Source organism: Callithrix jacchus, chromosome 10 (assembly GCF_049354715.1).
Source record: "Callithrix jacchus isolate 240 chromosome 10, calJac240_pri, whole genome shotgun sequence".
NCBI lineage: Eukaryota > Metazoa > Chordata > Mammalia > Primates > Cebidae > Callithrix > Callithrix jacchus.
The window spans coordinates 39,930,395-39,946,756 of NC_133511.1; the positions used below are offsets into that span (position 1 = coordinate 39,930,395).

Here is a 16,362-nt window from a genome sequence, read left to right on the forward strand (position 1 = left end):
CAGTTAAATATAAGTAAAATATTCTAATAGAAATAACAGTCAACACATATGAATAAGAAATATTCATTAGAAAAAACAGAATGTCCCATATTTATTTATGAAATTTCAACCTCACTAGTCTACCAAATGCAAACTAAACCACAATAAAATAATATACTATACTCAAGAGATTGCCAAAACAGTACATGTTGGTGACTGTGGAGAAATACGAACACTCATACAATGTTGGTAGAAGTTGTCAATCACTTTGGAAAGCAATTTGACAGTATCTGGAAATGTTACAATGCTTTTATATAAAAATTGCACTCCTAAAATACATATAACACAACTGCCGATGAGACATGAAAAAATTCATTTGACATATAACAGTGTAAAATTAGAAAAACCAATTATTTACAAAAAGAGACTGCCTAAACAAATTGCAATAGAGTCATAGAGTGGTATGCTTCATAGGAAATGAAATGAACTTAGAATTGAAGATATCAAGGTACGTGAATCTCCAGGATATAATGTTGATCCAGAAAAGGTGGATCATGAATGACATATACAGTATCATTGACACAAAATCTTTCAAGATGAGTACATACATTTTATAGGTTTCATATGTATAGAAATATAAATACATGCATGTAAATAACTAAGTATAGTGGTTCTGATAAGAGTAGAGAAAGTGAGAGATGCAATCTAAGCAAAATATTCAAGAACTCTCAGCTTAAATTTTATGTCAAAAAATACTGAAACAAATTTGGAAAAATATTAAAGTTTAATGAAGTTAATATACAGTCACAAGAGACATTCATGAAATTATTATTTCCTTTATGTTTAAATATTTGACAATTTCTAATGCAATGAATAAAGTATAATACATTTAATATAAACTACGAACAAGTAAAATAGTAGAAAGATTGGAAATTTATCTCTTCTAATTGCAGCATTAGCTTTTTTTTCCTCAGGTTTTCTCTGCAGCATCTGTTAATGTAACAAATAGGACTAACAAAATAGAAAGGCTACGTACAAAAAAAGTAAGAGAACAAAGAAGAATGGATAATCTAGACCTGAATACACAGATCCGGGCTGAATATAGGAACTGGCTTCCAAGAAATGAATACCAAACTGTTGAGATGATCACAAGATGACACAGAAAATAGATGAAACATATAAAGGAAATTTTAAAGCTAAGAAACTATGATTTTTCTGTAGATATATAGAATTACAATAAGAATCGTAGAAAGGAAACCCAGAAAATGAACAAAGATTATGTGTTTATTACCTCACAGTCTTCGTGGGTCAGGGAAGCAGGTGTGGCTCAATTCTTGCTCTGTGTCTTTCATAAGGTGGGAAGCAGTCTCAACCCAATGCTCGAACAGGTATAAATACTTGTAAACTTGCCCACGTGACTGACTACTGATAAGATTCTGTTCCTTAGGGGTGTTGGACTGAGTGCTTTACTTACTCTTGGGCTATTGGCCAGAGGCCTCTCCCAGTGAGGCTGTCAGTAGGGCAGCTCTCAGCATGATCTGACCTCTATCAACATGAGCAAGCCAGAAAGCAAAAAAAAATGACAAACAAGAAGGAAGCCAGCACCTTTTGCAACCCACTGTTGGAAGTCATATCCCATCACTTTGCTCATAATCTATTCTCCAGAAGCAAGTTAGTAGCCATTTCCAACAAATAAAGTAAGAGATTACATAGTAAATGCCAAGAGGTAGGAATCACTGTGAGACATTGTCTACTCACTACGGGTGTTACAATATTTATTTCAGAGTTTTTCTTCAAGATATAAAGTATCACTAAGTTGAGATCATGTATATTCTCTCTCCCAGTACTTATTCTTGCTCTCATTCTCCTTTCGTTCTCAGTGGTGAGTACCATAGTCAATTTTCTGTCTCAAGTTCATGTGTTAAAATTATACCACTTATGTATATCCATATGCAGGATATATTATTTTTCATTGTTTTACATAAGTAATGTCATAATATATATACTACTCCATCACTTTCCTTGTTCACTATATTTTGAGGTATACCCATTTTCTTTCATAAAGATATAGTCTATTCACTTTCACAGTTTTAGTTTTCCATTAAACAACAACAAAAAACTAAAATGTATCCATTCCCCTTCTGATGGACATATGAGTTGTTTCCATCCTTCACTATTAAACATATATTGCAGTGAACATGCATGTTATTTCCTTGTAGTTGTGTGGGAAGGTTATTCCAAGTTGGATATCTAGAAGTAGAATTGCTTCTTTATGTTTCTCATAAAAATCTTTGCTCTGTCTCAGGTACTTCTTGGCTTAACTCTGAACAGGAGTGGGATGACGTTCCATTCGGGCTCTGTTAGTTTTCTCATTTTTCACAAGAGCATGTCAACCTCAGCTTTACTCTCTATTAAGGCTAAAGGGAATTACCTGACAAAAGCCATATGTCAGACTCTTGTCAGAGAGAACGAACTCAAAGTCACATCTAGCTAAGATTTATAAAATGCTCAGATGAGAAAACAGTAGTTATAGAAGATTACTTGGAAAATACTCAGATTAGCCATTCTTCCTTATACTCTAAAATATGGATGAAACTACATTAGCAGAGGACTAAATTGTATTAAATTGGTTCCCAGCCTAGAGCCTTGTGACTTAATTAGTAAAATCCACAGTCCAGCAGTATCAGCATCACCTGGGAGCTTTTTATAGTAAGATTACCTTGCCCCATCCCCATCTTTGAAAGGGGATCTTATTTTAACAAGTGTTTTATTTGTAAAGATTAAGGAGCACAGTTTTAGAGAGTTATTTCTTCTCATTTTGTTATTTCTGTTTGGGTTTCATCTGCCTTTATTGAAACAGATGAAACTCATTATTATGGGTACAGTAAAAGTAATGTTTAGGTCACTTGCCATTACATCTAATAATAAACACTTAATGAGGACCTTCCAGAAAAAAATCATCTAATCAAAGTGTCAGAGAGTTGTGCTTTTACTGAATAACAATTCAATTTTAATGTTTGAAATACTGTGAACTTTCTAACTGACCATATTTTTTTCCTTTTCTGGCTGCCAATTACCAATAATGAGACTAGTTCGCAGTTAGTGTATAGGCACTGATGGTAGACACCTTGAATGGTCTTACAGCTGACTGCATCTTATGTCCCCATATTTATTGTTCTCATCATTTTCATGGATTTGAATTCATACTTCTATTTTATTTACCACTGTAACTACCTCAACTTCCATTTGAAAGAAGAGAACAAAGAGGCCAAACACTAGCTGGCTAAGAATTATACCAACTATAAAAGATCATACTTCTGATCACTCGACTTTCTACCTTAATGCCATCCCGTAAGACAATAATGCCTAAAGAAAACAAATCCAAACATGCTTCTGCCTGATTAAGTTTCGTATTAGGCTTAATGTAACAGAAAGCTAAAAACTTAAGTATTTGGGAAAATAAAACATTTGTGGAGTTCTAACATCAGGTTTACATACAATTTAGATGCCGACACTAAGAGATGATGCTCCATGTGACAACGATTGGTGTAATCATAAAGAATAAGTTTTCCTGCGTCTGGCACTACAACCTAATTGACATTTCCAGAATCTTTCCAATATCTTAGTTTCTGCAAAATGTATATTTGAATGTTTATTCTTTCGTCAGTCACAGTTAAGTGTAGCCCAAGTGTACTAGTGTTAAAATTATTGGTGTGAATGAAAATTGGCTATACTTATTAGCAGTGTGACCTAGTGAAAAATACTTATCTGTTCCAGAGTTTTGATTTCTATCGAAGGCAGTAACAGTGTCTACCTCACATGTGTGCTGAGAAAACTGAATGACATATCTGTAAAAAATAGACCAGAGGCTACTAATGACAGGTGCCAGTCTGTCTCTCTGTTAATCATGTATTAGAGATAGATCCAAACTGACAAAGAAAATGTTGTTCAAACTATAATGCTAATAGCTGTACAGCAGTCCTTAATTGAACTTGTATCTTAAGATTGGATATATAATTTCTTATTTTTTTATTCATAAGTATGCTAAGTATATACATATGTCTTTATGTGCTCTGTTAATTATTATTATTTTTTACATGGAATACACTTTCAGAAGTAAAACCATTGGATTGAAGTATAGGACTGTTCTGATATTCATTGTCAAAATGCCCTTCCAAAAATGTGTACTTTTACTTTCAGTCTATGAGTGTATTTACTCTTAATCCTAAATTAGAATTGGTATAGAGTGTAATTAAATAAAAATGCACACAAATCCTTTAAAGACGTTTAGAACAGAATACTAACTTAAACCAAGACAGGCTTAGCATTCCTCTCAGCTTGATAAAATTTAGACAGGTTTCTTCCTGACTAGAGTCTTCTAAACTCCCTTTCCTTAGAGCATTTACTTTAGAAAGTCGCAACTGTAAACACATTCTCTGCCACTTTTAGATGTAAATAATCTTTCAGGTTCTTGTCATTTTTAAAACTCAGTAATGTCTGTCTCAGGGCCTGGGAGCTCTCCATTTGAAATGTAACCATCAAGAAACACAGGGTCTCCATCACCCAGTCTGTATGAGAGGGTAGTAGCCTAACTTCAATAAGCACCAATTAATAGACACAGATGGCCTAGTCACGTGAACCAGTATCTCCCCTAACATCCTCCAATTCCAATTTTCTTCTTCTAGCTCACCCCAGCTTTGAAAACTCTCCTGCTTTCATTTTTAGCAGAGTTGAGTTCAATCACTCTCTGATCTCTATTGTAACAGTCTTAAATAAGTCTTCTTTGCCTGCTTTCTTCTATCTGGTGCAATTTTTCTTTGACACTTACCATCTTGTCTGAAGTCATCTGAGGAATGATAAAGATTGATGGGGGAATAATAATGCTGAGCTGCCCCTCGCCAGCTGGGTGAAGAAACACTCAGTGTCCCCAATGAAGGACTGCTGTATCGTGGTCTGGTTTTGGAACCAAAGAGAGATGAAGATGTACTCTTCTTAATTCTTAACAAAGTGTCATATGGAGTGGAGAGACCAGGAAGAGCTTTTGAATATTCTGTAAGAGAAAAATATAATACAATCTGAATATTAGGAAAACTGGTTTATGTTTTTATGAAAATTGTTTCTTTTGAACACATTACTAAAAACTTTTGGAGCTGCAAGCAAATTCAGATTACAGTGAGTGTGTGAAAAAAATGTTACTTTTATATTTTCGAAAAGTTTCTCAAAATTCTACTAGTTATAATATTGGATGAAAAAAGGAAAGAAAAGAAAAGAGAAAAGAAAAATAAATGGTGGGGAAAAAGGAGGGGAGGGGAGGGGAGGGGAAGGGCAAGGAGAGAGAGAGTTACGCAGAAAAGAAGGAAAAACAGTCAAAAGCCCAAGCTTTATACTTTCTTTCTTAGGACTACTTGTAAATTAACTTTTAAAAGTTTACCCTAATATTACAATACCCATTCACATAGATTAGATCAGATATTTCCTTTTTATTAAGATGTAGTGAGGAAACCAACATTTCAGTTATATTGTACAAATACAGGTAAGATCTTCATTGACTAAAATTTATTATGTAGTAGAAAGTGTGTCCAATGTAGTACATGTGTTTTGACTAGGATCTAAGTAATACCTCATATTCTTAAAAAGTAGTCAAATTCACTATGAAACATAAAAGAATTGAATGAAATTCATTTTCTAAGTTTTATTATCTAATTTATATATCTTAGTACTATTAAGTGGGAATACAATGATGACTTATTTTTTTTTTGAGACAGAGTCTTACTCTGCTCTGTCACCAGGCACCAGGCTGGAGACAGTGGTGTGATCTCGGCTCACTGCCAATCTTCACCTCCCAGGTTCAAGCAATTCTCCTGCCTCAGCCTCCCAAGTAGCTGGGAATACAGGCATACACCACCATGCCCAGCTAATTTTTGAATTTTTAGCAGAGACAGGGTTTCACCATGTTGGCCAGGATGGTTTCGATCTCTTGACCTCATGATCTGCCTGCCTTGGCCTCCCAAAGTGCTGGGATTACAGGCGTGAGCCACCGCGCCCAGCCTGAAGTTTTCATTTTTATTGATTGAGAAATTTCCATATTTTACCTTTAATTTCCAAGGTGTTTGTGTAGAAAGGTTGAACATTCTGCCTGAAATGGATTGAACTATCTTTTCTTTATGTCCTTAAGAAAGAGTAAGTTTAGTATACAGATCAACTTTTAAAAGATACAAATTATGACGAACTCTGAAGAGAAGTAAGGAATTAGAAATTTTTTCTGTGTCCACTATCAATTAAGTCAGAGAATTTGCTGATCCTGGAAATACTTCTAAGACTCTGGCAGTTTGCAGCCAGGCAGGGAGGCTCATCCCTGTAATCCCAGCACTTAGCGGGGCTGAGGTGCAAAAATAACTTCAGCCAACATGCAAAGGCAATGAAGTGAGACCCCCATCTATACAAAATGTACAAAAAATTAGCCACATGTGGTGGCACGTGCCTGTACCTCCAGCTACTAGTGAAGCTGAGCTGGGAGGATGCTTGAGCCTGGAAGGTTTAGGCTGTAATTAGCCATGATCGTGCCAAGACGCTGTCTCAAAAAAAGAAAGATTATCTGGCCTTTAAACTTAAACACTACTAAATTTTTGACCAAAAAAAAAAAAACTGTATAATTGTCAGTAAGCTTTCTTATAATTAACTAAAATTATTTAGAATAATTATGCTTATAGAGATATTTTGGAATACACAAAGCATTTTTGTTATTTGAAAATAACACTTTAGGTGTTAAGCATCAAATTAAGTTTAATATTTTCTGTTCTGTGAAATTGTAAATATGATTTCTCTGAAACTCAAGAAAGTATATTTTTAGATGTTTTCCACAGTTAAAATGAGCACGATATGTGTAGCCCAAGCCCAGCAGGAGTTGTTAAGAGATTCATGTCCTTTAGTCTTTGCTGTTCAACCACAGGTCTGACAAAGGTGGATCAATTTTAACTGAAAAGAGCTAACCTCTCCTGGGAAAACTATATGTGAACAGATTATGGGTGGACATAAAGTCTCCTTTAAAACATGGAATTAAATGCAAGTTTTGGCACCTAGAGGTGTAAGGTAATGAAAAGTGAATGAGTTTTCCTTTAAGGTAGTGTGTAGTTGTAGTTTCTGAACTTACTCGTTTCTCGGTGCAATCTGTTGCTTTGTGTTTTAACTGTCTGCCCTATATATTTATAAAACGAAAAAAAAACTATCCCAGGCTAGTGTTAAAAATTACACTATTTTAAGATAGTGTGGGATAGTGAGAATGTGGTTTATAGTTCTTAAAGTCAGATAAGGATAATCAAAGAAAAACTAGAAAAGTAGAAAGGCCATAATGCGGTTTAAAAAGCTCAGGAACACCATTATGGCTACAAATCTCATATTTAACAAAATAATAAGTGGTACAGGAATTGGCTTGTGCCACTCCATATACATATGAGTCAAATGCTAATTTGGCTATGTGCACCACACCAGGTCTTCCTTTGTTATGTAATCAGTTTTATCTCTTGCAGTAGAGATTCCCTTTTCATCAATTAATTCAAACACAAAGCTGTTACTAGAAATTTGGTAATTCATTCATTCATGCAATTATTCAACAAACAGGTACTAAGAACTTAGTAGGTGCCAAATGCCAGGGAAACAAAAGTAAATAATGCTGTCCCAGCTTTCAAGGAGCTGTGATCTAGTGTGGGAGTGGGGGAAGGCAGTATTTATGCAATATTAGTATCATGTGATGTAAAAGTAAATTCAAGGATCTATAGGTTCCCTGCATAGGTAAAGAAAACTCTCATTCACCTTTAAGCCTTCAGAAAATGCTTTCCAGAGGAAATTCTATTTAAACGAATTCCTGAATGTTCATTAGTGATCAGCTCAGTAAAGTCTTCAGCAAGAAAAGAAAGATACTCTAGACAGAGAAGAAAATATACAAAAACCTAGAAAGTAAAGACAGCATGTCCTGTTTGGTGGATTAAAATAGGAGCACAGAGTATGAGGAAGGGAGGTGGGAGGATATGAAAGGCAGAATAAGCAAAAAAGATGTTTATGATGAAATGTCTAGTATGTCAAGTTAAACTTGTGTAACTTTAAAAGCAGAGCAATGTAAGTTTTAGAGTGATCACCCTGGCTGCAGTGCCATATTTGAACAAGACCAAATAAAGATAACTTAAGGATCTACAACTGTAACACAGGCAAAGACCGGTCAGAAACAGGGAAATGATAACATGAATGAGAATAGTAAATAAGGTTATTGATTTATTTGATTGGAGGCACAAAAAGAAAAGTGAAAAACCAGACAAGGCAGCTTATGCTAGATGACAGATAAGAATGCAGGAGGAGACAATCCAAGATGGCCAAACAGGAACAGCTCTGGAGTGCAGCTCACAGTGAGAACGCAGAGGGTGAGTGGTCACTGCACTTCCAAAGGAATTTTTACCGCCCACAAACCAGGAGATTCCCAGGCAGAAAACTGCCATGAGTTTCCAGCATGGCTGTTTCAGCTGGCACAGCGGTTATCTGCACAAAAACTCACACAAATCTGGGTGCTGCTTCAACTGGTGCCTGGAATACCTGGGAGACAGAGTCTCCCATTCAACTGAAAAAAGGGGGCTGAAACAGAGAGCCAGGTGATCTGGCTTGGCGGGTCCCACCACCACAAAGGCCAGCAATCTAAAACACTCCAGATTGAGAGTTTCACAGCAAGCACAGCTGGAGCCAGGATGGTCCAGCTCTGTCAGCTCTGCCACAATTACCGAGGCAGCCCAACCACTACTGAGGCAGTCCACAGTTACCGACACAGGCTGCCATTACTGAGGCAATCTGCCACTACTGAGGCAGTCCACCATTACAGAGACAGTCTGCCATTACGAGACAGTTCTAACTATACGTCTATCAACAAAACTACAAGGAAGTTCACACAGCAGCTGGGCCGAGCCCACAGCAGCTCAGTAATGCCTCTGCTGGCAGACTGTGACTAGGTTAACTACTCGCTGGGCAAAGGCATCTCTGAAAAAAGGCAGCAGTATCTCAGGAACTTATAAACAAAGCCCCACCTTCCCAGGACAGAGCATCTGGGGGAAAAAAAGGCAGTTATGAGTTCCTCTGCAGCAGACTTAAATGTACCTGCCCAGCAGCTCTGAAAGGGACAAAGGAGCTCACAACTCAGCACTTGAGCTTCTATAAAGGACAGACTGTCTCCTCAAGTAGCTCCTCAACCCCCATATATCCAAAGAGACACCTCAATAAGATGTCTCACTAAGGAGAGCTCTCATTAAGGAGAGCTCTGGCTGACATCTGGTGGGTATCCTTCTGGGACAAAGATAACAGAAGAAGAAACTGGCAGCAACCCCTACTGTTCTGCAGCCACAGCATGTGATCCCCAGGCAAGCAGGGTCTGCAGTGGACCTCCAGCAGTACTACAGCAGAAGGGCCTGACTGTTAGAAGGAAAACTAAAAAACATAAAGAAATAACTTCATCATTAACAAAAAGGATGTCCACCCAGAGACCCCATCCAAAAGTCACCAGCTACAAAGACCACAGGTAGATAAATCCACAAAGATGGGAAAAAGCAGTGCAAAGGGATGAAAACACCAAAAACCAGAAAATCTCTCCTCCTCTAAGGGATCACAACTCCTCACCAGCAAGGGAACAAGGCTGCATGGAGAATGAGTCTGGTAAATTGACAGAAACAGGCTTCAGAAAGTGGGTAATAACAAACTTCTCTGAGCTAAAAGAACATGTTCTAACCCAATGCAAAGAAACTAAGAATTTTGAAAAAGAATTTGACAAAATGCTGATGATAACAAACAGCTTAGAGAAGAATATAAATGAATTGGAGCTGAAAACACAACACAAGAACTTCACAAAGCATATACAAGTTTGAATAGCTGAATTGACCAAGCAGAAAAAAGGATGTCAGCGATTGAAGATCAACTCAATGAAATAAAACAAGAAGGCAAGATCAGAGAAAAAAAAGTGAAAAGAAGTAAACAAAACCTCCAAGATATCCAAGATATATGGGATTATGTAAAAAGACCTAATCTACATTTGATAGGTGTACCTGAATTAGACAGAGACAATGAATCCAAGCTGGAAAACACTCTTCAGGATATTATCCATGAGAACCTCCCCAATCTAGCAAGGCAGGCTAACACTCAAGTGCAGGAAATACAGAGGACACCACAAAGATATTCCTCAAGAAGAGCAACCCCAAGGCACATAATTCTCAGATTCACCAGTGTTGAAATGAAGGGAAAAATGCTAAGGGCAGGCAGAGAGAAAGGTCGGGTTACCCATAAAGGGAAGCCCATCAGATTCACAGCAGATCTCTCGGCAGAAACCCTACAAGACAAAAGTGGGGGGCAATATTCAACATCCTTAAAGAAAATAACTTTCAACCTAGAATTTCATATCTAGCCAAACTAAGCCTCATAAGTGAAGAAGAAACAATTGCTGAGAGATTTCATCACCACCAGGCCTGCCTTACAAGAGCTCCTGAAAGAAACACTAAACATAGAAAGGAACATCCAGTACCAGCCACTCCAAAAATGTACCAAATGGTAAGGAGCACTGACACAATGAAGAAACTGCATCAACTAATGGGCAAAACAACCAGTTAGCATCAAAATGGCAGGATCACATTCACATATAACGATATTAACCTTAAACATAAATGTGTTAAATGCCCCAATCATAAGACACAGACTGGCAAACTGGATAAAAAGTCAAATCCCATTGGTGTTCTGTATTCAGGAAACCCATCTCACATGAATGGACACAGATAGGCTCAAAATAAAGGAATGGAGGAAGATATACCAAGCAAATGGAGAGCAATCCTAGACTATGATAAAATAGACTTTAAACCAACAAAGATCAAAATAGACAAAGAAGGGCATTACACAATGGTAAAACGATCAATGCTACAAGAAGAGTTAATGATCCTAAACATATATGCACCCAATGCAGAAGCACCCAGATACATAAAGCAAGGTTTTAACGACCTACAAAAAGACTTAGGCTCCCACACAATAACAGTGGGAGACTTTAACACCCCACTGTCAATATTAGATCAACAAGACAGAAAATTAACAAGGTTATCCAGGACTTAAACTCAGATCTGGACCAAGCAAACCTAACAGACATTTACAGACCCCTCCACCCCAAATTTACCATTACATATGTATATTCTTCTCAGTACCACATTACACCTACTTTAAAACTGACCACATAATTGGAAGTAAATCACTCCTCAGCAAATACAAAAGAACAGAAATCATAATAAACAGTCTCTCAGACCAGAGTGCAATCAAATTAGAAATCAGGAGTATGAAATTAACTCAGAACAGCACAACTTCACGGAAACTGAACAATTGGCTCTTGAATGTTGACTGGATAAACAAATGAAATGAAGGCAGAAATAAAGATGTTTTTCAAAACCAATGAGAATGAAGACACAATGTACCAGAATCTCTGGGACACATTTAAAGCAGTATCTAGAGGAAAATTCATAGCAATAAATTCCCACATGAGAAGCAAGGAAAGATCTAAAATCAACATTCTATCATCAAAATTGAAAGAGCTGGAGGAGCAAGATCAAAAAAACTCAAAAGCTAGCAGAAGACAAGAAATAACTAAGATCAGAGCAGAACCGAAGGAGAGAGAGGCACAAAAAGCCCTTCAAAACATTAATAAATCCAGGAGCTGATTTTTTTATGCAGTCATAAAAAATGATGAGTTCATGTCCTTTGTAGGGACACAGATGAACCTGGAAACCATCATTCTCAGCAAACTGACACAAGAACAGAAAATCAAACACCACATGTTCTCACTCACAGGAGGGTGTTGAACAAAGAGAACACATGGACAAAGGGAGGGGAGCATCACACACTGGGGTCTGTTGTGGGGAACTAGGGGAGCAACAGCAGGGGAAGGGAGTTGGGAAGGGATAGCATGGGGAGAAATGCCAGATATAGGCGATGGGCATGGACGCAGCAAACCACATTGCCATGTATGTACCTATGCAACAATCCTGCATGTTCTTCACAGGTACCATAGAACTTAAAGTGCAATTAAAAAAATATATATATATATATTTTAAATAAATTATATATAAATTTATATATATAAATATATATATATGACATAAATTTATATATATATTTATAAACAATGAAAAACATGGCCACCTTCTCAGAGGGAGAGGAATAGAAAAAAAAAGGAGACAGCCAGAGAATCTGTTAACACAGAATTAATAGTGACAGAGACCCTATGTGCAACCTGGCATTACCTGCAAATTGAATAAATAATGTCTTACATGTAGTGTATATGTCAAACTGAGATGTGAATATCACTTTTAAACATGCAGACTTGGTTCTAATTCATAACATACAAATTCACTTGAAATTATTACCAAATTCATAATAGTTTTTCTGTCACTGGGTATTTTTTCATTCAAGATAAATATAGCCATTATCATGTAGAGGTCAATGAAATGTTTGTATTAAGGGGTCTTTAAATGGATGAAGTTGGTACTATCCCACTTGAAAATTTGATTAAAATAAACATTTTAGGAAAAATTTAAAAAGAATGCAGGAAAAGGCACAAGCTTGAGGTAAAGGCTCATAAATTCAGTTTAGACAGGGGGAGAGTCTATGGTGCCTCCAGGTCATTCAAGTTGATGTTAAGATTCTGCAAAGGTAAGGGAGATGCAGGTTTGTATGAGAGATTATTAAATGATAACCAAATAAATAGCTATTGAAACTGAGAACAGATAAGCTTGCCAAGGAAGTATGTGAAGAATTAGGGTGTTGAAAATGAAATTTTGACCAACATCAGCATTTTTTTTTTTTAAACAGAGCTTTTTTAAAGCTTTCCAGTACCTGGAAAGGGAAGGAAAAAAGTAGAAAAGTGGAATGTCACAAAGTGAAAAGAAGTGAAAGTCTTTCAATATAGACAAGGGAGCAGTCCATAGTTTTGAAGGTCAGCATTCTCTGGCTATAGTCTATTGATTACTTGAATTAGTCTGTGAATGTAATTGAGGGTGAGGGGCAGTGTGGTTGAAGGCTCACTGAAGAAAGTGGATAAAGTTATGGACCACAGACTCTAACCTGGAGAGGGAGGGAATTGAGGAAACAGGAGCAAGATGAAGAAACTGACAGAGTATTAAGATCAGTTAATTTTAAGTCTTGGATGAGTGGGGATCCTAGACAAAAAGAGATGGAATAATAAGATGGAATTGACGGAAATGCCAATACTTGAATTTCAACAGAGGAAAAGGATTCAGTTATGTTTCATCCCCAACAGAGTCCTGCTCTTGTTAAATCAATTCAGGTGGATTAGGTGTGGGGAAACTGGTTCTGTAGAGGGTGGGCACACAGCAGTGTCATAGCTTCCTGCCTGCTCCACACAGGGCACTGCACACAGAGTTCAGTAACAGCAAGCTCAGACATAAGGGACGAAGAGGACTCTCCAAGCTCTGGACATGGTCTGAGCTTGCATTCCCATTCCCATTCTGTTTGCCATATAAGCCCAGGTCTTAGATAGTGGCTTTCATCCATCTCACAGTCTGACTGCAACTGACTTACAGTTTTGTGGGGTCTCTCCCTCGCTCAGAGAAATTTTTAACTCTCCAACTTGATGCCCTCTTAGTGCCCACCCCTTTTCTCTGACATTTCCTCAGAGTATTCCCACTCCTCAGTCTCAGTTTTGAGGATTCTCAGCTCTGAAAAATAGACATATTAGCAAAAATAAGTGGAAAAAATGTTGTTTCATTGATAGGACTTTGTCTAATGCTCAACTTTGTGAGACTAAATTGATTTAACAAATGCAGAAACCTGTTGAGTGTGGAAAATACTGCATCCCCTTTCTACATTTAAATTTAAGTGTCTGTGCTTCCATACATCTTATATTACTAGTTGATATGGTTAGGCTTTGTGTCCCTACCCAAATCCCATCTTGAATTATAATCTCCATAATCTTCATAATCCCCATGTGTCAAGACAGAAACCAGGTGGAGGTAACTGAATCACAGGGGCAGTTACCCTCATGCTATTATTGTGACAATGAGTTCTCATGAGAGCAGATAGTTTTGTGTTTGTCAAGACCCTCCTTCAGCCATTCTCTCTCCTGCCACCCTGTGAAGAAGGTGCCTGCCTCTCCTTTGCCTTCCATCATGATGATAAGTTTCCTGAGGGCCAATTCAGCCATATGGAGCTGTGTGTCAATTAAACCTCTTTCCTGTATAATTACTCAGTCTAGAGAAGTTTTTTATAGCAGTGTGGGAAAACACCAATACATAATTTCATCTCTTTCTGTTTGGCATCTCAACTACTTCAAGACCTACAATCTACTAATCTTAATACTCTTTTACCCTTTTGTACCCTGCTCTTATTTCCTCAGCTCCTTCCCTCTCCAAGTTAGAGTTCACAAAAAAACCTTACTCAATTCCTTCCATGCACCTTCAGCCACACTGCTCCTCATACTCAATTGTTTTTTTCTCAGGCTAATTACCTCCTCAGCTAATTTAAGTCCAACTATGGACATACCTGTAGCCAGAAAAGAATACAAAATCATGCTGAAAGAACTCAATGTGTGATAACTGACTTCAAATGGGCCTTTTGAGTTTCCGGGAAATACTACTTCAATTTCCTTGGAAATACTCCGCTCCCATCATACATAATAAATAACTAACATGTTACCCTCTCTCCTCAAACCCATACCTTTTCAGCCTTCCTAATGATGGTTCTTCTTATTTTATTAAGAAAACAGAGGCAAGCAGAAGAGACAGCCCCTCGCATGCTCCCACCATCTGCATGTACATGCATACACTCTGCCTTGTTTCACTAATACGAGTTGGGTCATGCAAATGATGTCTGTGGATCTATTAAAGGCCAGCCCCTGTATTTGTGTGTATTGAATTCCATTTCATCTTGACTGATCAAGGATATATCTCCAGATGATTCCTTCTGTCTCTCTTTCAGCATCAACTTTTTGTATGCTTGTTAGATTGTTCCCATAACTACATAAAAATTTCTCTTTTAAATAAAATGATCATGACCTTATTATTCCTTTCACCTATTTTTTATTACATCAAGACTCCTGAAAAGTGCTCTATATGGGCAATGTTTTCAATTCTTTTGCTCTCTTTTCCCTTGAACTTTTACAAGATCTCTTGCTTATGCCACTCCACAGTAATGTCTCTCTTTAAAGGTAACAACTACTAGGATATTGGTAGGTTTAAGGACCAGTTTTCACTACACTAAGCCTATTAGGAGTGTATAACACAGTTATTTCTTTTTCCTTTGAATATTGTCTTCATGTTATTCCAAGATACCACCACCTCATCTGTTTATTCCTATTTCAATGGAAACATTTTATCTCCTTTGCTAGCTCTTGTTTTTCTCTTCAGTGTTGTACCTTAGGAAACGTCTTTTCTCCATCTAAACTACCCTTTAAATCATCTCACTGATAAACATCACCTCCCTCCCAGAGGAATTTCATCTTTACCCTCAGTTATATAGACTCACTTCTGTCTTTGATATTCCAATATTTTTCTACGCTCTTTCAAAGTCCACTTTTAGTAAAACAAAATAAACCAAACAAAAACTTCTCTACTCTCTTTTTGTGGTTCTGCTTCAGCTCCTAACAATTTCCACACTTCTGTCAGGGAAAGGTGTCTTCTAAGATAGACCATTTGATAAATCATATTCAGGATTCAGAAACTGTTTTTATTCATCACCCCAAGGGCTGTCACTTAAAGAAATAGCAGAGTAGGTTGGATCTAAATTCTGGGCTGAGAATTTCAGAGGCCCAGTGAAACAGAAATGCTGAGTGAGGCTCTGATGGTGTCTGGACCAGGCTCCTTGCATACGTAATCCCTTGCATTCTTTCAGCAACCTCAAACATTCTTTTTTCCCTAATTAAATGTTTTCTCATTCAGCCTTCATTGATTTGTTTTCAATAACTCTGTAATGAACACCTATGATATGTTAGGAACAGGTGATACAGTCATGAATAAACCACAAATGACACTTGACTTGCAGAATTTAGAATCTGGAATTATTACCAGTAAAGGATTACCAATTTGGTAAAGTATTAGAAGAACATTAAGCAAACAAAATTATCCTAATAATTTATAAAACCAAGAACTATAATACATGTAATAAACATAAAGTAGAATAAAAAAAGCAGAGTGCCTTTGAACGAAAACTTGCCAACATCTTGTATTCTGACAGTACCGCCATCACGGCTCAGTTCCTGGGAATAAAAGCTCCACTCTTAGCTATGATACATATATTCTCCTCATACACGCTTGGCCACCCATTTTATTGAATGAAATTTTGGGGTGAGATTAGCTCTGTCAGTAAATCTGTTTG

The 16,362-nt window shown here is 37.1% G+C and overlaps 1 protein-coding gene across 2 annotated transcripts in view; it reads right to left on the reverse strand.

The window, feature by feature from the left end:
• The window catches only part of CNTN5 (contactin 5), a 1,452,729-nt gene that overhangs the window by 583,225 nt on the left and 853,142 nt on the right, over positions 1–16,362 (reverse strand). For both annotated transcript variants that reach the window (XM_002754648.7, XM_078339900.1), the window contains one exon: positions 4,808–5,029. In XM_002754648.7, coding sequence (XP_002754694.4) covers positions 4,808–5,029 — 222 coding nt within the window. The remainder of the gene's footprint in view (positions 1–4,807; positions 5,030–16,362) is intronic.